Source organism: Mesoplodon densirostris, chromosome 4 (assembly GCF_025265405.1).
Source record: "Mesoplodon densirostris isolate mMesDen1 chromosome 4, mMesDen1 primary haplotype, whole genome shotgun sequence".
NCBI classification, from domain to species: Eukaryota; Metazoa; Chordata; class Mammalia; order Artiodactyla; family Ziphiidae; genus Mesoplodon; species Mesoplodon densirostris.
The window spans coordinates 45,335,042-45,356,652 of record NC_082664.1 but is presented as its reverse complement, the minus strand read 5'-3'; the positions used below and the strand labels follow the sequence as shown (position 1 = coordinate 45,356,652).

The window sequence follows — 21,611 nt, the reverse complement described above, 5'->3', positions numbered from 1 at the left end:
GGTTGAGCCCCAAGGCCGAGGACAGTGGGTTGGGAGCTGGTGACTCCAAAGCTCTCTGCAACTTCCCCGCCCTACAGCCCCACCCATTAGCACGCGGCCTCCCCCGGGGCCCGTAGGAGACACCTTCGTCCCCGCCCCTCCACAGGTCACCTCCCTTCACGCCCCTTTCCCTCGGCCCCGGCAGCCGGCAGGCAGGGAAGTGTCGTAAAGCCAGGCCCAGGAAACTTTACCCGGGGTAACAGCCGAGGCGCTTTACGGCGACGGCGGCTGAGTGTGAGCCTTGGCCGCGGTGGAGGCAGCAGTGGCGGTGCGGGAGGCGGCGGCAGCCGAGGAGGAAGAGGAGTGGCGGCAGTGGCGGCGGGGACCTGTGCGGGGTGAGCCTGCGGTGGGGACGGGGAGGGGCCGCGGGTGACAGGGCTGGCGGATGGGCGCGTGCGGACGGGGACGGTGGCCGGCTGAGCAGCTGGGCGGCGCTGAAGAGTTGGGGGGGCCCGCGGAATTGGGGCGCCAGCTCTGTGAGGGACGGTTTCTGCCTTTGTTTCCCCCCCGCCCCTCGCCGCCCCCCGCCCCCCGTTACCTCTACTCCGCGCTCGCACGCCGGGTCTCATGGCTTCCCCTCTCGGTCTGTGTCTCCTCTAGGATGGCGGAGGTACCGCCTGGGCCTAGCAGCCTCCTCCCACCACCAGCACCTCCGGCCTCGGTGGCGGCCGAGCCCCGCTGTCCCTTCCCGGCGGGGGCCGCCCTCGCCTGCTGCAGCGAGGACGAGGAGGACGACGAGGAGCACGAAGCCAGCGGTGGCGGCGGCGGCGGCGGCGGCGGGAGCCCGGCGGGCGGCGAGGCGACGGCGGCGGCCAAGGGGCATCCGTGCCTCCGCTGCCCCCAGCCGCCGCAGGAGCAGCTGCAGCTCAACGGATTGATCAACCCCGAACTGCGGCACCTCCGGACGGCCGCCTCCCTCAAGAGCAAGGTTTTGAGCGCGGCCGAGGCGGCCACGGTCACGGCCACCCCCGCCGGGGGCCCCAGAGCGACTGCAACAAAAGGAGCCGGGGTACACTCGGGCGAGAGCCCCCCTCCCTGCCTCCCCAATAATGCAAGAACTGCGCTCCCCAGCCCCGCAGAGGCAGCGGCGGCGAGCGATCCCACGGCGGCCCGCAATGGACTGGCGGAGGGCCCGGAGCAGGAGGAGGAGGAAGACGAGCAGGTGCGGCTGCTGTCTTCATCCCTGACCGCCGGCTGCAGTTTGAGAAGCCCTTCAGGCCGGGAGGTTGAGCCTGGGGAGGATCGGACTATACGTTATGTCCGATATGAATCCGAGCTGCAAATGCCCGATATCATGAGACTGATCACCAAAGATCTGTCTGAACCCTACTCCATTTATACCTATAGATATTTTATCCACAACTGGCCACAGCTGTGCTTCTTGGTAAGTGGGTGGAATGAAAAAAGGGTGAACCCAGCAGAGAGATCCAGGCCGTGCGGGGCAGGGAGTGTGAGGGCTGGAGTGGCAGTGGATGTATCCTGCATTTCATAGTACGTTACGTGATGTAAAGTGCGTGTATGCACTCCTAATTATTTAATGAAACTGCTTTGAAGGTAAGGCTTCATGATCCGGGTTAACTTGATACTGATGTAAATGCAATAAGCCTGTGTGATGCATGTTGGGGGTCTTGTATCCTGTTTACATTAGCTTATAATCATGTTTAACCGTCTTTAATTATCCTCCCTCATCCTCAAAGCACTTTGCAGTCATTTAATTTGAACATGGTTCTGTTCGGATACAGGCCTTATTAATCTCTCAATTACAGCCATAATCACGGAAGAGTGTATGCATAAACATGTTTTGGTGAACATGACTGTCAGTAAACTTGCTGTGGCCACACTGGAGAATTAAATCTTAGGAGCTTATTCCATAATTATGGAGATTGTTTCCTTTTACTTCAGCAGGGCAGTTAACAGTTGTAGCCAGCCTGCTTTCTGGTGCACGGTTGCAGAAGGCGCTACTAACACTTCTGGTGGCTGAAAGACTCCTGAAACTTGAACAAAATACCCTTTTTGGGAGTGTAGGAAACTAAGTGTGAAATTGTTAACTAATCTAATTTTTTTTCTTTTTTTTTAAAGAAGCTGGTCATAGATATGCTTAAGTTCTAGTGCTATTGCTGGCTTGTGTGTAATGTAGTTGACAGAAATTTTTTGCTTAATATATGAGTAAAAAAGACTTGGCTTAACCAAACAAGCTGAATATTTTTTTTGTTTGACTTATGTAGTACTAGTAGTACCAATAGTTTCCCAATAATATTGACCAATTTCAGTCTGTATGAAACCTTTCACTTAAATATTGATGGCAGGTATGTGCTTTGTATCATGTACTCACAAGCATGTTGTTTCCATTGAATTTTATTGAAGAAAGATAACATGCTTTTAAGGAGTGCTTCATGATATGTGAAGGGAAAAGCCACTACCATTATTTGTTTTAGAATTGACTTAATTGCATTTACTAATTCCCTGTAAGATGCTTTGACAATACTTTAGAAATCTGTCTTTTTGATTCTATAGCTTGGTGGTGATCTGAAAATATAACCTCAGTATTGTTGATAATGGTAGCTGTGCTGTTTTCTGCATTCCCTTTGTTAAACTTCAGTTTAGTATGTTTGTTTAAACTGGGACCTATTTTATATTCTACAAAACTGCTCTTACAGGATTCTAACCGTTGCATCAAAATAGAAGTTCTAAGACACGTCTGTGTCAGATGAATATGGGAAGATGGTTTTCATAGCATTATTATAAATGTCATGTCAAATTCTATTACAAATGCTGACGATTGTAGATTGATTTAATTGTAAGTTAATTCACAAAAGCATACAATTTAGTTACACTTTAAATTGAAATAGTGTATGTATTTCTGTTAATTCCAGAAAATAGTTGTGTATGTGTGATGATTAGTCAACTTTTGAGTTCTGGTATTACCTAGACCTCTCTCAACTTGTCTGCCATTTTAAGCTCTGATAAACTGCATATTAGTAAACTTTACTTTGATTTTACATAGACTCCTCCCAATTCAACAGCTAATTTGACCTTTAACCCTTAATAGCCAGTTTGTTTAACATTAAACTCTGAATATCTAGAAATTGTGATAATACGCAAGTGGTTGACCTGTAAGGTTTACTAATGCAAGCATGGATCTGGACGTATTGAGCATAAAACAATAGTTAAAAAATCAGAGGCCATTTGGAACTGGGGCCTTTATATTGGTGTTTAAAAAATTTGAATTTCTCATAAGAACTAATTTAAAACAAATATAAGTGTATGTTTATTTCAATTCATACTATTTTAGAACTATAACGGGTCCTAGAGATAATCTAGTTCAGCTTCATTTTTTTTTTAATGAAAAAAAATTTAAAGACCAGAGCGACTTAAAATGTTCACATCTCCAGATATTTAGTGTCCAGAGATGTAAAGCTAGAACCCGGGTCTCCTGACCTGTCATTATGGAAACAGCTAAGAAGCTGAAAAATGACATACCCTTGAGTCATTCAGCCAAGATCCTTGTGTCACCAAGTTATGCTTCACCAAGTAATAGTTGTCCTTGCAGACATCGATATTAAGAGACTAGAAATCTCCAGAATGTTCCTGGTTTCCATGAGTAACCTGCAGTGGATCAAATGGAATATATGCGGTTGAACCTTAGAAAATCGCCAATACTTGACCATATTTGACTAACAAAAGTGACAGTTTCTAATGATTCTTGCTAATAATTGTAACAGATGTGAAAGTATGGTATTGTACAAATGGGAGGCACTGTCATTTACTCTGTACTTAACTAATTTATCTCTGTCTCTTTTGAGTTCATGGTATTTTCAGTTGTTGGTGCCTTTTTGAACTTCTTAAACTTATTACCAGTGATATACTATAGTACTTCTGCTATTTGTTCTAAATTTAAATTTCCAGATTTCTCTGTTTTCCTATTTGTGATATTCTGGAATTTGGGAATCCGTATTTCACCCAACTTAAATTTTTCAAGTTTTATAGATTGACAAGCATTTGGCCTTGTAGAGTTAAATTTTAATCTTGCCTGGAATTTTTCAGTTCCCATCCTTGAAAAAAAGAACGCACTTTAATAGCATGAGTTCCAAATGTATGTGCAGAAGCTTTTATTTGTAAAAACTTAACATGCAGTTCAGTGATTCTTGTAAGTGTATATTCATCAGCAATTTATCAGGAAAAAATACAGAATTGGCCTTCCTCACTAAACATCTTACTAATAACAGTGAATCATATATTGGGCTTTTATTTTTAAATGATGTGTACAACTTGATTTTTGTTCCTATAGATTCTTGATTAGTAAGAAATCAATCTAGTCTAAGAGTGAACTAATATAATACTTTGTTTGCTTATTACTTTCTTGGTCCGAGGACAAATAAGATTTGTTTGAAATGCCTATCCAGGTTGAAAGTATTGTCCAGTTATATTGTGTCTAGTGGTTTTAATTTTTTCCCCTTTTGGATGGTTTATTAACTGTGAAATGTAGCTGTCCTATAATTTTTTTGTATCATAGATTTGTATAGATTTCCATTTCTCCTAGCTTATGAGGTCAGGTCAAAATTTTTTTAATGTACCTCTCATCTCTGATGTATGCACACACATACACAACCACACACATCAATCTGAAATAAGTTATGTTCAAATCAGAAAATGCTGTTCAACCAGGCAACTTTTGTATATGTTTCAGGACTTAATACAGAAAGAAATTTTACTTTTCAAAAGAATTTTGAAAGAACCAAATTGATTTATCATGAATGAAAATGGAAATAACAATTTTAGAGGTTTATTGACCCCAAATAATTCTGGATTGTGTTGATAAAACAGAAATGAATTAGTGTAGATTGTTAAATTTAATATCCCTTCAAAGTAAATCAACTATACTTCAATTAAAATAAGTAAATAAAATTAATAGCCCTCCTGACCTAGTTTAGGCTTGAGTGAAATGGATTAGAATTAGCTTGCCTGAAGATTTCTCCACAGTTGAAAAAAAGGCTTTTTAATCAATTTACAGAATGATGAACTAAAAAAAGTCATAACAGATTCAAGATAAGAGAGGTACTAAGTGTAAATTGGGCTTTGCTTATTGATTTTTTTAACCCTTTCCTGGCTTTTGTTGTTGAAATAGTTTCTGAAAAGTTAATTTTATTAAGAGATGATTTGAAGCTTTCATATTTTTTTATGAGGGCTCTTTACAGTAAACAAGTATTTCTGTCTGACACATTATTAAACAATTGGAACTATTGCTCTATTTATATTTACCAAAGTACAATATTTACTAGAACTTTTTGTTGGTGATGGAATTTTTGAAAAACATATTTTCAATGGTGATACTGGAAATTTTAATGAAAATGGAGGCTGATTAGCTTTTATTTAATAAGTAATCTTTGGAAGGCTGTACATTTTTATTAAAATAGAAAGCTCTGTAAAAATTACAGCTTTTGCTTTAATATGAAGCTTTGGTTTTGAGTTCTAGATATTCTGTGAGCTTTATGGCAATGACTCACACTGTCAGGAGAGCCCTAAAAATGAGACCATCGTATATCTAGTTTTTGTAGTCCTTCAGTAACAAAAACCCCTTGGGTAGGATCTAAGGAATACCTTAAAAATAATCCTTTTTCTTTTAGATTTTTTTTTCCCTGATCAAAATCTAACTATTATTCAGGTATAAATATTAAGTCTTTTATCTGTCTTTCACTAAAACTTTATTATAATTAAATATAAATTTATAGTACTCTGTTGATAAGTTTCACAATATTTTGTGATATCTAATGAAAAGACTTTCTTAAAAAAATTATTTTCACATGTTTCCCCTTTCCCAAATCTTAAACATGTAGCTCTTTATTGCAACTAATTATAAGCACCTCATAAAGTACTTGAATGTTTACCATGTGGAAATTTGCTTTTTTTTTTTCCCCTAGGCTTTAATAATGAGCCTAAGAAATTCATGTCCTAAAGAATGTTGAAAGATTTTAAAACTAGAACATTTGAAGGAGTTCTGGGATTTAGATTTCTGACACTTCTGTGACTGCTCTCTTGCTAGAATTCTCATTATTTCTTCCTCCCTCAGAAACACTGACCAATGGTTGGCTGCTGTTTCTGTGGGTAATTATGCAATACCTGATGGCAATGTATTCTTTGTAACTGTTTGTTTATTTTTAAGGCCATGGTAGGGGAGGAGTGTGTAGGTGCCATCGTTTGCAAGTTGGATATGCACAAAAAGATGTTCCGCAGAGGTTATATAGCCATGTTAGCCGTGGATTCCAAATACAGGAGAAATGGCATTGGTAAGAAAAATATTATGTCACAAAAAAATGCCTAAGTTATTTTCATTTTTTTTTTGAAGCAGAAGACTTAAATGTAAATAGTATGTAGAAATGAGCATGAAGCTGAGGGAAGAAAATGGCTTTTATTTCAAAATATTTTCAAAATGTTTTAAAAATGAATTGTTTCCTTTATTACTGTTTAATTATTTGAGAGATTGTCTTTCTAACAATTAGAAGGTGATCAGTTTTCATCTACAGACATTTTTTTGATCACATCCAAACTGCATTATACTAAGTTCTGCAGTTTTTAATAGCATTATTAGGGTGCTTGATCACAGCACTCAAGCAGCTGTCTGTACTTGGGTTAAATGGTCCTCAATCAAGGCAAAATTATGGAGAAATTGTTACCATTATTTAGTACTAGTCATCAAACATTATATTAGCAATTCGGGAAGGACCAGGAAAAAGGAGAATTGTTTCTTACTACTATTCCCAAACTCATCTCTTTCCTGGGCTACCCTTCCTGGCATTTGCAGTTAATCTTATACTCATGGTTTATAATGGTCATTAGAATCATCTGGGTGGTTTAAAAACAAATGCTTAGGCCCCTCCCCTTGAGAATCTTATTTGTCCTGTTAGAAGTAGGTCTGAAAGTTCCCCAGGTGGCTATGATGTAAGCCTGTTAAGAACAGCTGTCATAGTGTCTTAAGACCTACTGGCTCTTTGTTCAAGATAGAGGATCAGGTAGAAAAGCACTTGTCTGAGCATGGCAAATTCTGAGAGGTACTGAAGCTAAGTAAGTATTCATGAAAAAAGAGTTTGATGCCTGTACCAGTATTTAATTACTAGCAGTTTTGTCACTTGTAGTTTTTTTTTTTAAACTATGAGTGTATGTCCAGTTTAAGACTGGTTCACACAGTCTGAGACATCATGAGAAGTCATTATGAATAGGTTTACTTTATACATTAGGTTCAGCCAACTTTTCTTATAGTGTTACAGTTTGCCACTAAGATGTTTAATGAATTGGGCTTGTTATACAAGCCAAGTTTGAGTCTTTGATGTATTAAAAAGAGCTGGTAAGGACTCATGGCAAATGATAGGCAAATTGGCTACTTCAGAGGGCAGAAACCAGTGCTTGAAGATTGCATCCTGGCCCTCAGACATATTTTGTATGGCCCATGTAACGTGTGCTTGCTTGTGTTCATGGTTTGAAAATTGAGAGAGAAAATTTGGATTTCTTCTCTTAAGATCAGATTTAGCATTTGTTTTCCCTTTAATGTGCTAAGTATATCTGACCCTAAACTAGGATATAGACACACCACTGACATCATTTGGTGTGCCCAGGCTTACTATAAGGTTTGTGGAAACTAACACAGTGTCTTGGGCGCACTCTGGGTCACAGCAATTCTGGTGTGATCTTTGGCAAGATTGGCTCAAAGGTCATGGAGTGAGTTCTTACCAGCTGAAGACGTTCCTGGGTTGCTCTGGCCATATCTTACCTTTTCTCTTGGAATTAAATAGCATTTACACTTGAGAAAAGGATATATATCAGGAGATAGGTCTTTCAAGAGGAAACTTGTATTGCTATGCACAGGTCCTATTGGCCTCTCAGTTCTAAGTCTAAATTTTTTTTCCCACTTAATTTGAGATAATCTGTGTATCTCATTCAGGGTAGAACCCAGCATTTGACATTTCTTTGCTTCTTATGAATATTATAATTAGGTATCTTTAAGAAACTAATTACATTTTTTACTTCATTAATACTCAGCTCTATATTCTAGGTACTAACTTGGTTAAGAAAGCTATATATGCTATGGTTGAAGGAGACTGTGATGAGGTAAGTCTTCCTAAATGTTTAAGACCTTTTATCCTGGGCTGTATTCTACTGGGTATTTTTATAAATAGCCCATAATAAATTGTACTGCAGATTTCATTGCAAGCTATTATTATACAAATGTAACTTGTGCTGAAAATTATATTCCATTTAAAAACACATGAATTTTGACCTAGAACAAATTTTAAGATGATAATGGGAGCTAAAATTTGTGTCAGAATGTAAAGGTAAAATTTTAGATATTTTCAGTAAATAACTGGTATTCAGAGCTCTGATTTGTTATCAGTTAAATCATTTAAGGTAGCTTTTATTATAAACCTTATTATAATTTACTTGTGTATTGGCTTTGGTTTCTCTCTAAATAATATATATATATATTTTTTTTTCCTGTGGGCCAACTGTCAGCCCATATGAAGAACATTTCACATTTGAAAAAATCTCAGCATTAAATAATAAGGCTGGAGGGGGGAAAGACAACCACTTTTTAAATGTAGAGCTCTCTGTAAATTAGCATAAAAGTGTCTTCTCTCTTCAGCTTGTTTGTAAGGCCTGAAGGCAGGTAGTTTCTTTGTATCTTGCGGCACTGTGCTTTACATATGGTAGGTGCTCAATAAATAATAGTGATGGTTGGGAATGTTAAGATTTACTGTTATGTAATGTGGAAGGGAATAAGTATAAACTAGGGAAGTATAGATATCTTTAATATAACAGTGGTGACTAAGAAGGACCAGAGTTGTGCTAGTAATTTTATGAGTGTTACTACTAACACTTGTCTTTATTATTGGAGGGCAAATATGCCTTAGAGAGTTCTCAAAATACTTGAAATTAGGTAATTTTTTTCTCAGACTGCAATAAATAACTTGTTTTGGTTACTTTTCTTTTTTTTCAGTGGGGTTTTTTTTGGTACAAAATTTATTCACAGTCACTAACCATCATTATTTGTGTGTGTGTATTTGGGCTGCAAAGTCCTTTCTTTTACCATCTTCACGCTTTTCAACTCTTCATCTTTCTTTCCACTTATAGCTGCTATTAATCTTGCAGTTTGCATCCTCCCATTTTCTAAGCACATGCGAATGCAGATGTTTACCCATACTTTTTTATACAAATGAAATCACAGTTATTATTCTGCTATAACTGCTTTTTCCACTTAACAGTAACTCATGAACAGGATTCCATGTCATACAGATGTACAGCAGAGTATTCTCACGCTCCTTGTCCACATTCATAGTTCGTAGTTTGACAGATCACACTAAATGGTGGTTGTATGAGAAGGCCTACAGACATATTGGGCAGCACAGGGAGGACATCCTGGGATTTACGGCTATTTAATTTTTTTACCCTGAATAAGAAAATTCGCACGTGGCAAAGGATCTCATATTCACAGCTTTTAATTTCAAAAAGTAAAAGGTACAGTGGCCCTGATTACATCATTGGTAACTAAAATTTGAGTATAAAATTGAATATAAATTTTTTCATCAGTGTAAGTCCAATATGGACCATGGCTATATTGGCTTAGACAGCTCATCAAGAATAGAAGTCAGGCTTCACAAAAGCTGATTAACAGTTCGGAGAAATCTTTTGGATGATAAGACCATGTTTTGATCCTCTACTGAGTAGTGTGGTTCCCAGTGAATAGGGATGTTACAAGGAGGGAGTATTATGTCCCTTATGAAAGCCTTTGCTGAGTTCTCCTAGTTACTGCCTATGAGACAGGTAGTATGCTTTACCTTAACTGATCAAATGTTTAAATAGTATTGGTTTTTCTTTGAAAGTTCTGAGGAATGATGAGATTTCGGTTATATTGTTATAGTCTTAAGGTTAAGGCCTAAATTAGTGATACATTTTATGGTAGAACTATTCATTGTGGGCCTAAAATTCTGATTCATTTTTCTTACTTTTCAAGCAATGAGTTTTACTCAATCTTAGACTGAAATGGGTATAGTTCCATGAACTTATTTCTGTTGTATGGTTTTAAGTGGATGGGTTTTGCAGTTTGAATAGCTCTGCCTCTGGACTAGGGAAGTATTCCATGGTTTAAAAAAATTGGTTATCTGTGCCCCAGATTGTTCAGATAAAGGATTTGCTGTAGAAAGGGACAGAACTCTTGCTTACTCTTTATTAGGCTTTCACTTTCCCTTTCATTGAGTTTTAAACCATATAAGCAACAAACTCTTCTGTCCTCTTTACCCTTCTAATTTTTGATGGTAGTGTGTTGTTTGGTTCTACTTCCTTATGTTACCATCTCATCCTGTTTGGTTTGGTTTCTTTCCCCTCCACTCCAGTGTAACTACTTTGTATTTGCTAGACCCAGTAGCTTCTTGGTCTTCCTCAGCTTATTAAAATGCTTCTCAGTCTTTAAGACCCAATTCAGATATCAACAACTCCTTTTAAGTTTTCCTTGATCCTCTGGACAGAATCAATTGCACCTTCTCTGGTTTTCTTGACCTCCCTTTCTGTAATACTTACTATGCTTAAATTTACTTGTTCAGAGACTGTGCCTTAGCCACTGAGAGCAGAGATACCTTTTCTTGTTTACTGCTGTATTCTTAGTACTTAGTACAGCATTTGTGATGGAGTACATGGTTCATAAATATTGGTTGAATGATCAGTTTTGTGCCTCCAGTATGTTATCTATGCCTCTTTTTTTTGGGGGGGGTGGACTTTTGAATTTCGATTTGTCTATTTTTTTTTCATTAAAAATTGTTTTTTAGTTCTTTTTTTTAGTTTTATTTATTTTTTTATACAGCAGGTTCTTATTAGTTATCTATTTTATACATATTAGTGTATATGTCAATCCCCATCTCCCAATCTAATTAGTTTTTAACTTGGCTTTCTCTCTAAGCTTTTAAGAACAGCAATCGTCTTTTTTTTTGCGTGTGTGTACATAAAAAATATATCTGAAAAAAATATATATCTGCAGGGTTAACCAAGTTATTGAAGTACCTTTTGATAAAAGCAATTATATATAAAAATAGTTTTGTATATAATTCATTGTTCTGAGGAAAACTTTGAAATTATAATTCTCCAAGAATATAATGACCAAATTATAAAATAACTGACATGCGATGTTACTTTCATTAAGTTAGGCCAACCTTCCTTTCTTTCAAAGTGTTAAGAAATTTTGATAAATTATCAGAAAGACATTTGGGAAGGGTTTTAAATTACATTTTCTACTGCTTAGGTCGTGCTGCTGTTTTTTCAATCTTACAGAGAGAGATTTTTGAATCTATGAGCCTATTAAGAGAGATACATTTGGAAATCTCTATGAAGCTTTACTATGCACATCCAGTCAATTTTTACTTTCTGTTCCGTTTGCAGAATTTATTTATGACCTTGAGTCATGTTTATATTGCTTTTGGTTGCCACTTGTCGTTTTAAGATAAATTCAGAGTGAATTAAACCGAGGTTAGTTGAAATGTAGATCTGTACATTTCACAGAGTTGAAATGTAGATCTTGCTTTTGCCCAAATAACAATGGTATTATTCTTCTGGTCTAATAGATCTTTTCATTTTGCCTTACTATGACTTTCCTAACTTTTTATATCAGAATTAGATATGTTTAAACAGCGTAGCTAAAGATCTTTTCCATTTTTTGTATATTTGGATCTGACTAAAAAGTTATAGCATCAAAAAAAGAAACAAGTGGATTCATTACTTCATGAATAAGAAATGCATTACCTATATTGCTAATCTGTCTTGAATTTGGTTACTCTTCTATGTGGTCTGGCTGCCAAACATTTACTGGCTACTAGGAGAAGCTTCTTGAGCTTGGGTTTTACATTAGGGGAGACAGTAAGAAAAATATATACAAATAACATGAATGAGTTTTCTTGTGTACCTAAAATAATGAACCCACATGGTGGCCATTTACTTTTATGTACTTTTTTTGGACATAAATTAGAATGAATGGAGCAGCATGATGAACAGTACTTTACGTTTTAAGCTGTAGATGTCCCTGAAATCTTCATCTCTGGAAATTTAAATTTCAAATTTTTTTTTAGATTTATGGTATGGTTACTATGATATTAATACTCAGAACTAACTCATAAATGATGAAAATATACTGGAATCAGAATTTCTTAATGGAGGTTAAGTGTGCAGTATGTGACCTTAAAACATTTTTAGTTGACCAGCATCTTCCTATTTTTGTCTGTCCCCAACCCCTTGGAGCCACCATTCTACACTCTGCTTCTATTAAGTCTGACTATTTTAGTTTCTGCATATAAGTGAGATCACGCAGTACTTGTTTTTCTATGTTTGATGCATTTTACTTCGGGTAATGCCCTCCAGGTTCACCCATGTTGTCACACTGGCAGGATTTCTGTTTTTAAGGCCAAAAAATATTCTAGAGTGTGTGTGTTTGTATGTGTATGTATATGTATATATGCGTGCACACCACTTTATCCATCCATTTGTTGATGAACATTTATGTTGTTTCCTTATCTTGGCTACTGTGATAATGCTGTAAAGAACATGGGGACCTCTTTGAGGTCCTGATTTTACTTCCTTTGGTTGTATACCCAGAAGTGTGATTGCTGGATCATATGATAGTTCTATTTTTAATTTGAGGAACCATCACACTATTTTCCATAATGTCTGTAGCAATTTACATTCCCACCAACAGTGGGAAATTTATTTAAATAACCAATAATAAACCTGTTACATGTTAACAAAATAACATACATTTTATGGTAATGTACAAGATGACTTTTAAGCTTTTTGTGTTTAATAATTATATGTTTAACATTTTTAGTTTCATTGGAAACATATAGTTTGGCTGTGAGACAGAGGCTGTTAGGTAGAGAACAGAGTAAAATGGAATTATTTAAACTGTAAGGATTTTTGGTTGAGTAGTTTGGCCTAGTTAAAGAACTGGATATGATAAGCCTGGGTTCTAGATCCATCTTCTTTCGATATAGTTGTGTGATTATAGGAAAGTCATTTAACTTCTTTAAATCTGTCTCTTTGTGCAGTGTGATGGTGATTCTGATCTTAAAGGGATGTTATGAAGAGCAATAAAATTGTTCAGTCAGCATTGTCGGTGTAAGGCCTGTGAGGTGCTAGACAATAAAATAGTGCTTGCTGTCCCTCCAGGAGCTCCTAGCCTGTAATATTAAAAAAGGCTTTCTAAACTGTAATGGTTTGGCTCATCCTGACAATGGTTTGTTCCTGAGAGAATCCGTAGAACTTCACTGTAACCCTTATTTTCTGTTAAGTAGAATTCAACTTGGTCAAGTTTCTTTAGGATTAAAATAACCTTATTACGCTTTGGCTTCCTATATAATATTCCCATGATGTGGACTAAAAGAATAATTTTATAGAGAGTTTCCAGTATAAACCTAGATTCTCTTTTAGTATGTTTATAAGAATTTCGTAATTAAGTGTTAAAAAGTAGTTACTTTTTTTGTGGCGTTTTCTGTTGTGTCAAATAATACATGATCTCTTTGATTAGAGAATGTGAGTGTGCTGAGAGAATCTTTTCATTTTAACCAAGGTGTTAGCCCTTTGTGTAATGTTCTTCTGTAAATTGGGCTTTATTTTATTAATCTGTTAGGATGCCAACAAACCTGAATTCAACTCTTAACTTACACGTCAAGTGTATATTTATGTAGCTATAGTTAGCCTCAGCTGTGTTTTGAATATTTTAGATTGCTAGATATTAATGAATATGGACTTGGATCCCCTTCATTATGTTAGAGCTCCCATTCACTGCTTTGTTTTACTTTGGGATGCAATCACAGGTATGGAAGAGTGGATACTATTAAACTCTAGTTCACATTTGGAGTCTGGTCTATTCTTGTTCTACTGATGGCCTTGAGTTTCATTCACTTGTAAGTTAGAGATATATCTGTTTCATAGGGTTCTTGTGAAAATAACATTATGACAAATGCATGTAATATGAGATAATGCATGTGAAATGCTTTACATAGCACTTAGTAAGCCTTCAAAAAGTATTAGTTTTTTTTTTTTTTTTACACTGTCACTCTCCTTTTTATTTCTGTGAAATCAGTTCTAAGTTTTGAGTTGTTGCAGCTTTATTGCTTCTCATATTAATTGTTTTGATTTAACATTTTAGCTGTAATTAGGTGCTGGCATAAAACAGAATTCTAGGAATTACTCAAGACAATAGTTCCCAACTGGTAAATTGCATTGACCAGACTGGGATGTTCCAAACTGGAGGATGGCATACATTACTGAACATTAAATTCCATTTTTTTAAGAGCAGAGAGAAATTGTTGAGTTTTTATTTTCATCTTTTAATTTTTAGTTTCATCTTTTAATTTTATTTTCATTGTTTAATGTTCAGTAATGTATGCCATCCTCCAGTTTGGAACACCCCAGTCTGGTCAATGCAATTTACCAGTTTGGAACTATTCTCTTGAGTAATTCCTGGAATTCTGTTTTATGCCAGCACCTAATTACAGCTAAAATGTTAAATCAAAACAATTAATATGAGAAGCAATAAAGCTGCAACAACTCAAACAAGTTTGCTTGCTGTATAACTTTTATAGGAACATTTTCCCTTGATCTTGAACTATTAATTACTTGTTTTTAGATCTTTTTAAAGTTTGGGTTAGTGTGTGATTTGCTCTCATGAGTTGTTTGCATAGGTAATTGCCATAAGATGATACTTTCTGTTTAAGTACTCTGGTCATTTAAAAGCTTGGCAGTACTTTCGTTTGTTTCCTATTTATGTAATGTATGTAATATAATGAAAGGTACTAAGGGCATATATAATTAACACATGTTTAAGAGCCTTCTATGTGTCAAGCAGTGTGTTAGGTGCAGAGGAAATGGCTGTGAACAAGGTACCCATGATCCCTGTCATTGTTGGGTTCACCAGCTGGGAAAGATGTCATATTCATCAAACATTGAATGAAAGTACAGTTGAACAAGGAGCATTGCCGAGTGCTGTGGGGTACTATGAGGGGAAAGAGATACTCTGCAGTCTGGAAGTGACATGCTAAGGCCAAAAGCAAGAAGAGGAGGATGGGAAGAGTGTTCTTCCAGACAGAGAAAACAGCTTATGTGAAAGGTCTAAGGTAATGGTGGGTTCCAGAAACTGAAAGTTTAGTGTTGATCGTGGCGAGTAAGGGGAGGAGACCTAAAGCACAGTTAGCAAGGTAGGTAGAGGCCATATCTTGATGGACCTTTTAGGTCTCTTTAGGTTACTGTTAGATTGTGGACGTTTTCTTGAGGACAAAAGAGAGTCAATAAATGGTTGTAAGCAGGGAATTAACGAGCATCACTGTACTTAGAGTGGGAGACGTTTGGGTTAGGAGGTTCTTGTATTTATAATAAAAGTTGATGGCAGCTTAGACTAGAATGTTGTCAATGGGGATAGAAAGAAGAGGATCAGTTTAAGAGAGATTTAAGAGAGAAAATTGAAATACTCAATGCTTGGATGTATGTAGGGGTGTGGAGAGGAAGGAAGTACAGAGATGACTCTTAGGTTTTAGGTTTGAGACGTTGATGGGATGGAGACCTTGTTACTGATGTGCGGAATTGTAGAGGAGTTGATCATCAGTTTTTTGGATCCGGTGAGTTGAAGTACAGTCTTTTCTCTATTATTTATATCTGTTGCTTGGAAGCTTGTCAGATTTTTTTTTATGGCTTGCGATAGAACAGGAAGAGACTCATAGGCTTTACTTGGGCCTTTGTTTAATTATACTTTGCCCTTTTTTCCCACTCCAAACACCTCAGGGTTATAACATCCCGACAGTAACTGACTCACTGTGTTGATTCTCAGTGAGGTAGGTAGAGAATCAATAGAAAAGCAAATAGAGCTATGTATGTAAATGTTGGGAGAATGGGATAGAGGATATTTTGGTAGGGGAAGGTAGAAGTAAAGTAGAAGAACATCACATGGTCAAAAGTATCAGTTCTTCATTGTCAGGGCCACTGGTTCAGTAATATTTTAAAAGACCCAGATAGAAGTTAATACCTCTGTTAAATGTTGATATCCATAGTGTCTAGACATTCTCAGAATGTAGTTCTCAGAATGTCGTCTCCTTACCAGCAGCAATCAACATCACCTAGCAATTTTTTAAAAATGCAGATTCTTGGGCACCACCCCAAACCTACTCAGAAACTCTGGAGGGGAGGTGCAGCAAACTATTTTAATAAGCCCTCCAGGTACACTAAAGTTTTGGTACCTTTGATCTAGGTTTGGCAAACTTTCTCTACAAAGAGCCTGATAGTAAATATTTTAGGCTTTGCAGCCCACAGGTCTCTGGTGCGACTGCTCAGGTCTGCTGTTGTATTGAGAAAGCAGCAATAAACATCATGCAGACCAATGGACATGGCTGTGTTTCAATAAAACTTTATCTACAAAAACAGGCAGTAGGCATATTTGGTCTAAGGACGATAGTTTTCAGACTCTGGTCTTGACCGTAGACAAATATGGTAGTTGTTGCCAGGATAAAGGATGACATATTAATGAAAATATAGGAGTTGGAGGTCATTCTGAATAGTTTCAAGTACTGGTTTATTTTCTTAAATCTTTGATTGTTGATTTTTTTCTTCATTTTTTTGTCACACTATACAGGGAACGAATTCATCTTTGTTTTAGTATAAAACGTATATTCTCATTGCTAAAAATTCCAAACATTTCACAAAAATCAATAGAAAAGAAAATGTCCCCAGTGTTCCCACCCCGCCTTGCCCTGAGAGAGAATGACTTTTATAATTCTGATAACTGTTTTTCTGGGTTCTTCCTGTACATCATTAATATTTACTGTTTTCACCATCAACTCTAAAACAATTAAATGTAGTTTCTTTTTCTTAAATATTTGATCTTATTGTTTATAAGTGATTTGTCAAATTATGAAATTATAAGTTAGTTTCAAATATTATAAAATTATAACTTAGTTTTCTCTTTTTTTGAAGGTTGTTTTGGAAACAGAAATAACGAATAAGTCTGCTTTGAAACTTTATGAAAATCTTGGTTTTGTTCGAGATAAGAGGCTGTTCAGATACTATTTAAATGGAGTTGATGCACTGCGACTTAAATTGTGGCTGCGTTGAGAAACTGACATCAAGGAACAACTTTCCAACGATGCAGAATCGACCTTTGCATGCAATGCAATTTGTACAGAATTGCTTTGCAGGTGGATTTAGTGATTTCCATGCAGCTCTTATCTGTCAGTGTCTCATTTGAGTGTCGCACAATATTTGTTGCACTTTGGCATGGCGCATTTGTTCTGAATTAAAAGAGATTGTTTTAAACTTAAAGAGTTCTTTTGGTACCAACAAGATGTGCCAGTTGATAGCCAAGATTTGTTTGTTCATTTGCAAAGTCTGCTGACATTGTTATTTACACAGTGATAATTTTATCACAGAACCAGGAAGTGGAACATGATTTTTGTTCCTTAAAAAAGCCAATGTAGATTGTAAAAATCTCTTGAGTATACTAACATTTCACACGAAACCTGCCATAGTTTTCTGAGGGGGTGGGGGAAAAGCTTCAATTTTAGGTTTTATTTTTTCTATATTAAATTTCCATTCTTGAATATTGGTACCTCAGTGATTAGTGAATGAAAAAAAATGTTATGTAGGGTTGGGTGTGTCTTAACAATGAGTAAAGATAACAATTAAATTGCGTCTGCCAGTGCCTGTGTAGATAAGTATATTTGTCTTCATCTCTATAGTTTTTGAATGCATGCTACCTTTTCCTTTTCTTTAAGGCCTTTGCAAGCAAACTTTTGTTTTTATTTAAATTCTAAATTTGGTAATAAATTATTTCAGATTTTTATAATTTGGATACTTTTTCCAGGTGAGTGACAGAGTGGTTTACTGTAGAAGTCCCTTCTTTTCTTACAGTAAGAAGTTGAATCTACTTGGAAAATCTTTGAGAAATGACTCAAAAGGGATGAGAAAAGTTGATGAAGCCGGGAATTGCTGGGTTTTAGATGCACTTTTTTTTGAGAGTGAGGGAATTTTTGGAAAAGAGTAGAAAAATTAATGTAAATTGGTATGATTTTATTTAATCAAAATTATTGCTAAGCTGTGAGGAACAGCTTTTACAAAGTAGTTGGAACTTTTTTCCCACCTGGTTTGGATTCACATTGCTTCCATTTCTTAAAATGCTTCGCTTTTGGTTCTTGGTCTTGAAAATAAATTCCAAGGTGCACTGTATCTGTTTTAAACTGATTTTATTTTCTTTTCACTTACTTGTGCAAATTCTTGGGGGAGCTTTGCTTTATTAGTTCCCAGAAAAACAAAAGGGAGAAATGGAAAATTCTTGGAATGAGTTCTATAGGTTTTCTTAATAGCCATCACCATGTTCATTAGTTACATTGTGTTTTGGCCAATCTGTGCAATGTAATTAATTTTAAAGTTGATTGCTTTCAATTAAGTCAGGAAACCTGTGATGGATAATTTATTTGACTGGAAAACCTAGGTACCCATTAAAGAAAAGATTCATTCTCTGTGAAAAATGTTTTGTAGGAATGTATTGTTTTTTCATTAATTTGGATATGCTTTACTTCTGCTCTAGGATTTGGTTTGAATTTTATTTTATGGCTATAATTACTGTATTTTTAAAAACCCTACCTCCATTAACAGTTGGTAAAAGCCCCCTTTCAGGAAAGTTTGTTGCCTTTTTGTTATTTTGTTTGTTTGTTTTTTGTTTTTTTTAAGGGAAAGCTGCTCCTTGCTCAGTGTAGTATCTTGAAAGTGAACATGGTGACAAGTATTTTTAAAATAAAAATACATAAATTTGGTGAAAATAAAATCTTCCTGCTGATGGGATCATTTATAGTTCCTTATTTTTAAAGAAAACTTTTTCTTTCCATTTTATATTGCCTTGAAAGTTTAATGGGCAGAATACTGGTTACATTAAAAATATGAAGACCACACAATACTCAGCTTTCCAGGTGACCACTTTGAGTACGTTTTTGGTCAGACTTCATTTGGACTCTAGCACTTAGAGGAATAACAATCATAATGATGCTTCTGTTATTTTTAATATGGAGGGAATTGAACTAATAAAATAGTTCAGTACTTTCATTATCAAATTTTATCTCACCACTTTATATTTGACTTGCTGGTTCATAGGTAATGATTGTTGATGAACGTACATCTGCTTGACTCACTAATGAGGACAGTTCTAAAGTAAATACACGCTAGAATTTTAGTTCAGCCATTAATTTTTTGGCAGATTGTCAATGAAACCATCACTACTGACCTTTTCACCCAGAATTGACCAAATTTTGCTGAATTGACTGGGTGTTCTAAACACGAACTTAACTGTGTGACTGAAAAGTCAAATGGTTGTCATATTGTTTAGCTGGTGTTTGTTGAATATCTGTGTCTACCTTGTGTCTTTAATTGGGTGTGCAGAAATTGTTTACTTAAGTGGACTAAAATTTTATCCTCTAGCATGGTAACCCAGCACCAAAATTAAGTCTCCATTTCAGGTGAAGTAGCATCAGACATTAACTTAATTTTTGATATTGGGCTTTCATTTTTCTTATATAATCTTAAAACAGCTCCATTGAAAATTGATAGAGCGAGTTCACTTGGCTAAAACTGAGCAAAATTGGTGCAACTTTCTTTTAATGGGGTGCTGCCTCTTTAAGACTGACTGTACTATCCACTGACACTGGTTTGGCAGTTGCTACTGCTGAACATTTTTATACATGCTACCATGAAGCTATATATGTTAGTATTGAAGAAGCTAACGGGTATACTACCATTTTAATGTGTGGGCTGATTATAATTTCCCTTACATTAGGATGAAACTAGAGAAGTCCACAGAGCATAAACCAGACAGTAGTTTTGAAGCTGAAGCCAGCAAAAAAAAAAAAAAAAAATTACTATTAAAAATTGGTTTTAATATTTTTTGCCTCTTCCCCAAAGTACCCTCCCCATTTGCTTGACAAATCTATGTAAAGAAGTTTGTTTGTCACATGTTTTAACTTTACCTTGCCCTGTGTTATGGTATTGGCTGACATGTATAAGACTGGATGTGTATATTTATTATGGTGTCTAAAAATCATAAAGTTCATCACTTTCCAGGAGCATAGATAAAAGCAAATTGGTAGTGCATCAGAGTTACTTTTCAGTGCACCATGACATCACTAAAATGAGTGCTATATTGTTATAGGGCTTTCAGGTTTGTAAAAATATAACCATAAATTATATTGACGTCAGATATGAGTTGAGTATCTATAAAATATCATGTGTATCTCAAAATATTGGACTGCTGTTTGATGACTGGATATTGCTGCATAATTTTCTTCTATTGTCCCATATCCTTTTGGAGAGAGAGTTTTAATGGGATTTGAAATGTGCAAGCTGTCTAAATAAGATGCAGTCAAATAAAGTATGGTTAAGTTGTGTTTGCATTTTTCTTTTAGATACAGCTGTGTGCATTTTATGTTCGAGTTGTTTTACTTTCACCTACTAAGAAGAAAAAAGAAAAAATAGGCAATCTATTTTGTTCCCCACTTCCTGCCTTGCATCTAAGAGTTATTTGGAAGAAGTGATACACAATTGTTATCTCTCTCACCTTGTGTTCTGACAAATTTGAAAGTAACAACATGAACTTGACTTTACTAAAAGTATTCAGAGTTATTAGCTCATATATCAGCAATCAATACAAATGAGAGCATTTTCTCATGCATTAAACCAAAACTTGTTTTTCTGTCCTTGTCCCGTAGCGATTTATTTGTAAGACAGTTTTTATTTTAATTTACTCTTTTTTGTTTATACTTAAGAAATATTTTGTTTTGTTTTGTTTTCCCCTTGCTAAGACCAAAGGAAAATAGAGCAATATGTACAGGGCTTTTTGTCCCATTCTTGTGAGAAGCTTTAAATGGCAGTTACGTATTCTTTCATATTTCAAGACTTATGGATATTAGTGGAAGAAGAGATCTGTTTTAATTGGGACTGCTAAATTACTTTCATCATGCCTGTCAGATCTTCACTTTGTTCTTTTATAGTCATGTAGTGAAAATATCTGAGTTCTTGTTTCACTTGGGCCCTATATGGAATTCTAAATACTTCATAAATTGTCTTAATAAGGACCAGAAAGTTGATACCGTTCTTTCACACCTATGAACAGAGATCAATAATAACCTGTAGCCTAGAGATACAGTGATACTTTTAAGCAACTTTCTAAAAATGAGTTTGAAAAATTTCATGAGCAGATAGCACAATGCACTTTCTTCAGATTCAGAGCTGTCCCATAGCACTTTTTTTTGATAGAAATGTTAATTTGTGCTCTCCAATATGGTAGTCACTAGTCACGTAGCTACTGAACCCCTGAAGAAAGGCTAGTATGATTGAAGAACTGAATTTTTAATTTTAATTAATTGAAATTTACACAGCCACATATGGTTAGTGGCTCCTGCACTGGATAGCATAGCTTTAGATAATATTTAGACAGCAATAACTGAGGAAAGCAGCTTTTGGAAAGGATATTTTAAAGACTACTGTCTAATTCATTGAAGAATGAAATAGGATCATGA

The 21,611-nt window shown here is 36.2% G+C and overlaps 1 protein-coding gene across 1 annotated transcript; it reads left to right on the top strand.

Moving 5' to 3' along the window:
• Positions 1-215: 215 nt before the first annotated feature.
• NAA30 (N-alpha-acetyltransferase 30, NatC catalytic subunit) lies at positions 216-20,478 on the top strand. The gene is made up of 5 exons (XM_060096159.1): positions 216-374; positions 640-1,423; positions 6,200-6,323; positions 8,084-8,139; positions 17,026-20,478. The coding sequence occupies exons 2-5, from the start codon at positions 641-643 to the stop codon at positions 17,161-17,163; spliced, it is 1,101 nt and encodes a 366-aa protein (XP_059952142.1). The 5' UTR covers positions 216-374; position 640; the 3' UTR covers positions 17,164-20,478.
• Positions 20,479-21,611: the final 1,133 nt, after the last annotated feature.